Raw genomic sequence first — 10,066 nt, forward strand, 5'->3', positions numbered from 1 at the left:
GAACTTCCACTGGCATCAAAGGGCGAGAGGCTGGGAGGTAAGAGATCAGATGTATAAAACACATCCAGCTGCCGTTGGGAAATGTTTGACTCATCCTTGTCTAATTTACCTGAGTCTGAAGAGAATTATTTTCTTCCCTCATGTTGTCAATGGTCTTTAATAAATGTTGTTTCTCTTGCTTTAACATATTTATTTCATGCCTGTGCTTTTCCTGCAGGGCCAGTATCTGCTGGGTGCACTCCTCGGACACGATTGCGACCCTAGCTTTCAGGGGCTCCAGGGCACGAATTTGTGTCTTCTGATGAGCTAAAGAAAGCAGAGGGTGGGTCTCACAATGAGCAAAAAATTCTGCATTTTACTCGGCTGGGCTGTTGCATATTCAACCTCAAAACAGTGCTGGTGGGAAGTGAGACTGAACATGGAGCTTTTACTGCTTGGCCTGGTGGGTGTCTAAGGACTGGGAGAAATATCTTTTGGGATGATCCTGTCATTGAACCAGCTGTACATATGAACTGCATAAAGGTTTCTGATTTCAGCTCATGCTCTTTATCCTGGGTTGGAAAACAAAGGATGAACAGTATTTTATTTTTGTCTTCTTGAGTATTTAAGGTTTTGGTAAGACATAATGAACACTGATGGCTTCATCATGTTTCACTAGGTGGGAACGTGTCACCATCTAAGCACATACGGGGCTAAAGACAGCTGGTAATCGGTGATTTACCCTTTTTTTGTGAAGGCACCTTCTTCATGAACTCCATCTGCTTTCTTGTCTCCAAATGTATGATCTCATGCAACCTTTTATATACAAATTTATTGTCTACCCAATCTCCCCTCTTTTTAGGTATGTCCTGACCTCTCTTCTTTTGCCCTTCTCTACAGTACACATAGTAAAGAACTCACGTCTCTTCTTGGCTTTCTCTGCTGTAACATCTGCTTTTCACTCTCAGTTATTTTCCCTTTACCTTGAAAATTTCTCTTAAAGATATTTACCTGAGGAACCTAGTGACAGTACTTGACTTGGGTCCCACATCCTACTTACAGTTACATGGTAGGATTTCGTCTGATGCCATCTCCCTGGTGCAGAGGTTTGGTTTTATAACTAGATGGAATTCCACCATAATTCCAAAATAATCAAAGGCAGGACATGGTGTGAGTGAAATGAGGCTGTGAGCAAGCCTCATTTTGTTTGTGAACAACTGCATTATTCAGCAAAAAACCCCTGTTCACTCACTCTCCTGAACAGAAGAACAGAAATGCTGGTGGATGCTGAATAATCTGACTTGGAGGTTTTTTCCCTCCTCGGTAAAACCCGGTATTAGTATTTATGTGCAAATAGCATGCAACAGATTTTGCATTTTAAAAGTTAAAACGCATACACGATTCTAAGAACAGGAACTACTTTTCTTGTTACACTTGGGTGTGAATTTCCTTCCCACGCTACAACTGTACCAAAGGTTTTGCAAAACTCTTTCACTATGATACTTGTATCAGGACAAGAGGTGCCAAAATCAGAGCGTCAGCACAGCAGTTCTGCACTGGACTCTTTGGCTGCTCAGTGCGACCATGATAAACCTTGTTCAACAAACTTGTTTCGAGGCGTAGTTTGTGTCACAACTGACTCCTGAGCACAAACAAACCCCTTTACATTACATGCAACAGTATTTTTAATTGCAGCCGATAGTACGTCACAAGTTGAAGCACAACTCCTCAGCTGCCACGGTGATTATTTTGGGGTGTGGACACTGGCCAGTGCCATCCGAGAACAGGAGCTCTCTGATGACCTCTCATAGCCCTCCTCATGCCAAGAAAGGACATTCTTCCACTTGGAAAGCTGTGGTGCAGCTCATTGCACGTGCAGAATTGCTGGATGGACCCAGAGTTCTTAGCCTGACAAAGGAGTCAATGTGAAGGCCCTGCAGATGTAGCCACCTGAGTATTATTTTAATCAAGAAATGGATTCAGCTGTGGATAACATCACTGTGAAGTGAAGACCTACCCTGTCATTCAGCTTTGTCTTAGAGCAGCTCCCAGCAACGGAACCTTTAGCTCAGACCAAGGTAGCAGCTGTAGGGATTTAATGGCTCTCTCCTCCCTGGTGCTGTTTTCCAAATTCTGTTTTGTAACTTCACATTGGTGTGGATTTACTCCAGAAACGATGCCTTAAAGCCTCAGTGCTGGCTGAGCACAAGCTTGATAGGACAAGGGGTGATGGTTTGAAACTAAAAGATGGAAGATTTAGACCAGATGGAAGGAAGAAATGTTTTACACTGAGGGTGGTGAAACCCTGGCCCAGGTCACCCAGAGAGGTGGGAGAAGCCCCATCCCAGGAAACATTCCAGGCCAGGTTGGACGGGGCTCTGAGCAACCTGATCTGGTTGAAGATGTCCCTGTCACTGCAGGGGGGTTGGACCGGATGAGCTGGAAAGGTCCCTTCCCACCCAAACCAGTCCATGATGATTTTACGATTAACGCTCAAAGGAGCTACAGCTGTATGTCCAGTTCTAGCAGAAGACAATTAGTTGCAAGCCAGCAGTACAGGCTGCACGTCCCTGTTCACATCAGAGGCTGCTGCCTTCTCTGGTCTGTGTGCTCTGCTTTGCACGTGCTGACTACCGCAAACCTCGTGCTGCCAAAATGATACAGCTAAACATATAGTGTAAGCAGGACAGTTTTAGAACAACATTTAATAATATATATTTTTTTTAATTTTAAAACCAGATTATTCTGACTGAACTGGGAATATGTTGTAATACGAGTAGATTTAAGGGGAGAGCCTGCCTCAGCAGTGGGTGCAGTGGTGAGCACCTTAAATGTCATATAGGCTGAGCTTATACAGAAGATATGACTTGGGCAGAAAAAACAGAGTGAGACAAAGCTGCTAAACCAGACTACAAAGGTAATTGCCAGTTGGCCAAGAAATACAATGCTGTGGTGTGAAGGAGTTTTAGTTTCCGTTTCAAAAGGAGCTGAGATGCTACAGCTAGACTATGTATGTTAGGTGGAGTGATGAGACATCTCTCTAAGCAAACTGTCCCATTTGTCAGCTCCAAACTTCCACCTTAAGGCTCCAAGCACTGTAGGGAGGCACTAGAAACAGTGCCTAATCCCTAAAATTCTGATGTTTGGAACCCTCAGAATGGCCACCTCTCCCAGATTTTAAAGTTATTTTTGTTAAGCACAGTCAGAAATAATTTCACAATAAAGATAAAAACTTAGGAGTGCAGTTTTACAAATATTTCCTTCCTTTTCTCTCTTTTGTACTCTTTCTGCTCTCAGACATTTGCTTTTGTCTCTTCCCCAGCACAGACACTTCCTTGAGCAATTCAACTCACTAAAGCAGGAGGAAACTTTGCAGCTCTTGGTCTCTGTTTTTCCTGCTGGGTGAGTTGACTCAGCTCCTGGAGGTGCCCAGTGAGTGGCAGAGCTGGTGCAGCTGAAGCAGTGGGAAGGCACCATCGGGGCTGGGGAAGTGGGACCTTCTTGTTTGCGTGGCCAGGAGTTGTTGGGCTGGATGAGATCACTGGTTCCTTGGCCAGGCAGGTAAGCTGATGTCTGTGCTAGGCAGGGAGGAGGAGGCCTGGAAATCACTTACTGATAATCCCATCCACTAGCCTGAGCTAAAAGAGGATGGATGCCATGCAGCCCTCATTAGCAATGTAATTAGGAAAATTAGTCTGTCCTCAATATACAGAAAGGTGGGAGGATCCCAATCCCAACTTAAAACATTTAAAAAATACTCCATTTGTTTTATTCTTAGAGTTTCAAGTACACCTGCTACCCTGGCATAGGGGTGTCCTGGTTTTTAGCTGGGACAGACAGCGGGTGCTGAGCAATTGCACTGTGTATCACTAATTTGTATATTTTATTACTATTATTATTATTATTATCACCATTATTTCAATATCATTATTTTATTTCAATTATTAAATTGTTCTTATCTCAACCTACGACTCTCCTTACCTGTGCCCCTAGCTCTCTGCCCTGTCCCCTGGGTGGGGGGCAGTGAGCGAGTGGCTGTGCTGGGCTGATTGCCAAGTGCTCGCCAAGTGAAACCACCACAATTGGTTCACTGGCTTTCAGTTGATTTCCAAACATAAAGCTACGACAAAGGATATGTTTTGCTGGGTAGTCAGAGACTTCAAAGAAAAAAAAGGGAAATATCACATCCAAGCAGTATGGAGAAGTCAGTAAATAAATGCTTAAAAAAAAAAAAAGCTTCAGAAAGCAGTACAATGTAGGCTACAGCATGGACACCAGTGATCTCTCCGGGAGCTGAAGCAGAGAGGTGTCTACTAAAGAGTTCTGGGAGGAAACTGATTTTAAAAATATGTTTTTCTACGATGATTACAATTGACCTGTTCACCTGGTTGAAGGATACTGTGCAAAGAAAGTGTTTTTTGTCTCTAATGAGAGACTATGATTAGGTAGCCCAGGTAACAGCTACTGGGATAAATAATATATATCCTTTAAGAGACTGTCCCAGGAGAAAACTGTTGACATTTGACAGCTGCTCAGTGTCCAGTGTGAAATGAGCTCCTGGTTACAGTCTATTTCTAGCCCTCTGTGATTGTTTACAAAGTACTGGTATCACTGTGGCATCTGCGTGCCAAGTAAAGTTTAAAGGACACTAAGAGTGACCAGGGAAGAGCCAGTTCAGCTCTCTGTCCTGCCGTGCTGCGGGACTCGTTCAAGCTTCAAGTGACCAGAGCAAGTGCACCCAAATATATGAGTGTGATACACTCCGTGATTGTCCAGAAAAACCCTGAGACGCTGCCTGAACCGTGTCTGTAATGAAAAGCTAAAAATCTTAAATCTAAATCTAAAAAAACCCCTCCAAAACCATCATCTCTTGTCTGAAGGAAATAAACCAAACAGACCAGAAAGATGGATTTACCAGTCGACACCTATTTAGGCTGTTCATCCTGGGCATGAACCCAACACAGCAAAGCTCTGTCAGAACGTCTCCGTTGGTAGCATTTATTCCCCACAGGTCAAAGTCCAAGAGCTTACCCAAAGTAGCTTCATACTCCTTCTTTATAGCTGACAGTAAGGGCTTGTAGGTCTTGAAGATGTCTATGAGGAATTCAAAGACCTCTCTGTAGGGCTGAGAGAAGAAAACAAGCTGGAGAAAACATTCAGTGGCACATTTTTCAGAAATCAGAGATGGCTGTTTTGTCCAACATAAATGGCATCTGATGATTGAGAACAGGTATAAAAATCCTGCTACCATGATGTATTTTGTCTCTCCATCTCTGCTCTTCCATCCCAAATACCTCCTCTGAAGGTGGAGTTCTCTCCCCTGTTTATAGGCACCGCAGCATGATGCAGAGCAAAGATTTTAGTGGCCAAAGCAAAGCTTTGAACAAGTCTATCAGAGCCAAAATGTGACACTGTTCAGGTGGAGCTGACTAGAACGCAGTTACAACAAGGACAGAACATTAAGGATACGTAAAAGAGATCATCTTGCTGCTTTTCTGGCCTGTTTTGTTGAGTTAAACGGCAAGCTCTGCAGAGCAGCGAGAGTCTCTGCAGAATATCCTCTGCAGAGAGGAGATACTGTTTATCCTCTTGTTCAGAGAGGACAGCCAGACTCCCGTGGTGTATCTGGGCCATGGGAAGACTTCACTAGCAATAAGGAATGTTCTCACTGAGGGTACCTCACTGTTAAATAGAATAAAGCATGTCATGTAAGACAGTAAAAAGTATTTTCAAAGCAGAAACATTTCTGAAACCTCTATTTTCTCTTGCCATTAGTCACTCATTGTTTCCCTCCATTCTCTTCCATCTGCCACTTTCCCCATCACTACAGGATTCCTTTGGGAATGAGAATTTGAATTAATGAGCGCAAAGAAAATAAAATCCAAATTTCCCATGGTCTGCATAAATGCTCAAATTGCAGGATATTACAAAACCAGGAGTACCCACTCCTGCTCCATCTGTGCTTTAAATGACAGTGGTGGTTCTCAGTGTCTCCATGAGGTGTGTCCTCAAACACTCACAACAAACACCCCAGGATCAGACCCATGAGAAATTAAGAATCTGGGGGATCCTGATTAGGCTCAGGCAAGAAGCTAGAGGACAAAGCCACTTCTTGTCACATGCAGAAACCTAACTTCAGGAAGGAGAGGTTTTGCAGTGGAAATCTGGGAACCTACACACTTGCTGCTCTATGGGTCTAGGCAGGAACCTTCAGGAGTTCAGTGTGTACCTTCTGTTCTGTAGCCACTCTGGAGTACCAGGGCTTTGTGAAGATTTGGGCTTTGATTTGAAAATGGCAACTGTTATAGAAGATGTGGAGTACACAAGATGATGTGACAACCCAACATCATGCAGACAGCAGCAACGCAACATACAAATAAACTGCTTCTGTGCAAGTTCTCTCATGTGAGCTGCAGACCCACCTATCCAATACTACCCATAGGTGCCTGCTCCTCTCAGCTACTTTCTCCTTTGGATGGCAAATTTAAATAATCCATCTCAGCACTTAGTTTCCAGTCAAGAGAACTTTGTATCAGACCTGTAACTTCAGTTCCTGGGAGTTCTTTTTAGTCAGATCAAGAGACTGCAGCTCTTCCCTTAAGTAGGACTCGAGTTGCTCCAAGTAGAGTGGCTTTGGAATGGTGAGAAGGGCCTGTTTATTGCTGCAGAGACACAGGAAAAGAATGGACACGTGGACTTATGTGTGTCATAGGTATAAGAATGAACTCGTAATAAATCAGCTCAGGGGTTTTGATTTTCTTCCTACTGCCCATTGCTTCACAGCAGGACTTTTTTTTTTTACTGTAGTACCTATATATTCTCTCAAATCGTACAACGGATGATTTAAAATTTCCTGATGGAGCAGGAGGCTATCCAAGACATCCTGCTATTACTGCTCTTCAGTTTAAGAACTTCAGAGTGGTTTTTGTTATAAAAAGCCAGGTGAGTGGGCTCTGTGTGGTAGAAAAGAATAAATGCTAATTACGTTACATGAAATGGGTTGAGAAAAGAGAACTGATGATGTACTACATCTCCTGAGGTTCTGTGTTCCTCAGGAGGTTCTAGGTTAAATGTCCCTTTGCTGAATGATATAATGTTTAATATTTCATATTAAAATCAGCTAGAATTAAAAACAAAAAGCCCAACTATCCTTATTATGATATGATTTAGTAGTGGACAGGTACGGTTGGACTTGATGATCTCAAAGGCCTTTTCCAACCAAACGATTCTATATCATCCACATCTGTGTCCTGCAGTCTGTCAGAGCTCTGAGTGCACCAACAGGTCCTGCAACCTCTTCCCTACCCCCGGGGGTTTGGGTGCTTGTGCTCAAGGTGATGGTGACAGCAAGGCAACCAGGGACAGTGACCTGCCTAGCAGGGCACAGTGCCACAGGACTTGAACAAGAACAGCAGGTCCCTTGATGGCAGCCAGGGTCATGGTGTCAGGTTGGGATGCCAAGTCAGTGAGGTACAAGATAGACATGGCTACGCCACAGCTCCAGCAAGAACCAAAGGTGAGTGAGCCTGAGTGAAGGCTTCCCACACCTCTTTCTCACGCCGCTCTGTTTACAGCACTTGGTTCCCAGGTTACCCAGCTGTTCCATATAAGAACTGGTCTTGAGCCCAGGAACCCAAGTGCCAAGGACTGGAGAAGAGCTTGCAGAGCCTGTTGGTGCACTCAGGGCCTTGACAGGATCCTGTGTAATGTTGGTCAATGAATCATTAAATGATAGCATTTTATGGTGACCTTTATACTAAGCATGACTTGACATCTCCTATAGAGCTACCAGTCAGAGCCAACAACGTCTTCTCTGTCCTGCTAAGGGTAACACAACATCATTGTTCTCACCCATACTGGAAAACGTTCTGCTCTGTAAGGTCTTAATTTTCAAACCTAGGTTGCTCAGAGAAGCTGTGGCTGCTCCTCCCTGGAAGTGTTTGTGGCCAGGCTGGATGAGGCTTTGAGCAACCTGGTCTAGTGGAAGGTGTCCCTGCTGCTGGCAGGGGGGTTGGAACTGGATGAGCTTTAAGGTCCCTTCCAACCCAAACCTGTGAAAAACTGCTTCCAGCAACCCTGGTGACTTAACCAGTAGTACTGGCTGAGCTTACCTAGACTGCGTCTCCTCTGGGATGCTGCAGGGTCTGTGATTCCCCAGGATGGTCTGCCTGGATGCAAATGCAGGCCACAGGGACAAGTGGCCTCGAGCAGAAAGCTGAAAAGATTGAAAGAAAAAAAAAAAATCCCTTTGCTGTATCTGAGCCCAAGAAAGACCCAAACTCCAGAATGAACACAACTGCCTACGAGAGACGAGGGCCGTACCCTGAAACTCCTCTCAGCCAGGACTGACCACACCTCAAAACCAAGGAAACTTTTTTGTTCTTTGAAAAAATCATCTTCCCAGCCTAGTATCATTAGTTAAACACCTCTGAACCATCCCCTGGTGGCTACTGTTCATGTGGCCTTGATGACATGATTGTGGGAAAGAGCTCATGTTGGCGAGTGAAAAATGGTTTTTTGGCCTACACTGGGAACACTGGAAAATAAAGCAACAAACAAACCATCAGAATGTTGCACTGATCCAGCTAAAAGACAAACGAGAGCTTTGACTTGGGTCTCGTTTCCACAAGGGACTTTTGCACTGGGGTGTGTGTCCCCGAGTAAAGGCACACTGAGCTGGGTCAACTCATCTCATGAGTGGCTTAATGGCTTCAAACTGGAAGAGGGGAGGTTTAGATTAGACATCAGGATGAAATTCTTTGGTGTGAGGGTGGTGAGACAGTGTCCCAGGTTGCCCAGAGAAGCTGTGGTTGCTCCTCCCTGGAAGTGTTGAAGGCCAGGTTGGATGAGGCTTTGAGCAACCTGGTCTAGTGGAAGGTGTCCCTGCTGCTGGCAGGGGGGTTGGAACTGGATGAGCTTTAAGGTCCCTTCCAACCCAAACCAGTCTATGGTTCCATAATCTTGACTAGGAGTTTTAAACTCAGGTTGGTGACCCAACTCAAAACAGCTGAATTTGCATCAGTGTAGAAAAAAATTAAGATAAGGTCTGAGGAAAAGGTTTAGGGCTGAGGAACCATAAAAAAGAACATGATAAATTAATTTTACTTCAGCGAGCTCTTCTGAAAGCAAAATCTTGGTGTTAATTTTAAGAGTCTGTTCATTTCTATCTTGAAACCATCTTAGTGTTTCTTTTTTTTTGGAGGGGGGGAAAGCCAGCTATGCTGGATTGCTGTACTTTACCTTCATTATTATAACCACATAATTAATATGTGATTGTCCAATACAAATCTCTTCCTATTTTGTCTGTACAATTTAGGAAAAAAAAAAAAAAATCATGGGCAAACAGGAGGATTTGACTTTCAAAACTCAAACTTCAGCCTGACCAAGCCTTGAAACAGTCAAATGTAAAGCCTCGGGAGTTTAAATGCCCTAATTTCAGTGCAAGAAGCAGGAAGATGACATTGGAGAACCAGTAAGATTCCAATTTATTGAGAGTTGAAAGTCTTTGGTGCATGGAGGAAATTGCTTACAGAATGTCCCAGCTCCAGGGACAAAAGAATGCTTTAAGTTCTCGTGCTAATGTCGCACAAACAGTTTGTCACAGAAGTGACACATTCCTGAAATACAACCAAAATGCTAATGAAAAAAACCCCCAAACATCAAAATAAATAACACAGGACTTTTCCAGACCTTAACCTCCCCTTAGCTTGTTGGTAATCAGATTCTTGGAATTTATTTTCTCATAATTTGGATATAGATTCTTCCCATGCTCATTTATTTACGAGGATGGATAAATAGGAGGGAGCAGATGTTCCTGTAGGCATGTTTATCCTCTGATTAAACAGCACGTGCTCATGTGGTTCCTTTTTTTTAAACTATAGGGGTCAAATTTTGGCTTCTGTATTTGGCGTGTACGTCCGCTCAAAAAGTTGCAGCCAAGAACAACATTGATCTTCGTCTCTGTCCTCCACCCTTACAAATGAGGTAATTAATTCACAAAGGTGACATCTGAATCTGAAATTCAAGAGGTAGCAGCAACATATAGATTTTTTTTTTTGTTTGATGGCTGGACCACTCGGTGGATAAG

At 43.7% G+C, this 10,066-nt stretch overlaps 1 protein-coding gene across 1 annotated transcript in view; it reads right to left on the reverse strand.

Annotated features, from left to right (window-relative positions):
- LOC104526016 (translin-associated factor X-interacting protein 1-like) overlaps window positions 1-8,236 on the reverse strand; it is a gene marked incomplete at both ends in the record, with an annotated part of 10,091 nt that extends 1,855 nt beyond the window's left edge. The window contains 4 exons of the mRNA XM_010169342.2: window positions 110-306; window positions 5,011-5,104; window positions 6,518-6,641; window positions 8,091-8,236. Of these exons, the coding sequence (XP_010167644.2) occupies window positions 110-306; window positions 5,011-5,104; window positions 6,518-6,641; window positions 8,091-8,236 (561 nt within the window). The remainder of the gene's footprint in view (window positions 1-109; window positions 307-5,010; window positions 5,105-6,517; window positions 6,642-8,090) is intronic.
- Between the last annotated feature and the right edge of the window lie 1,830 nt (window positions 8,237-10,066).

Source organism: Antrostomus carolinensis, unplaced genomic scaffold, assembly GCF_000700745.2.
Source record: "Antrostomus carolinensis isolate BGI_N321 unplaced genomic scaffold, ASM70074v2 scaffold5816, whole genome shotgun sequence".
NCBI lineage: Eukaryota > Metazoa > Chordata > Aves > Caprimulgiformes > Caprimulgidae > Antrostomus > Antrostomus carolinensis.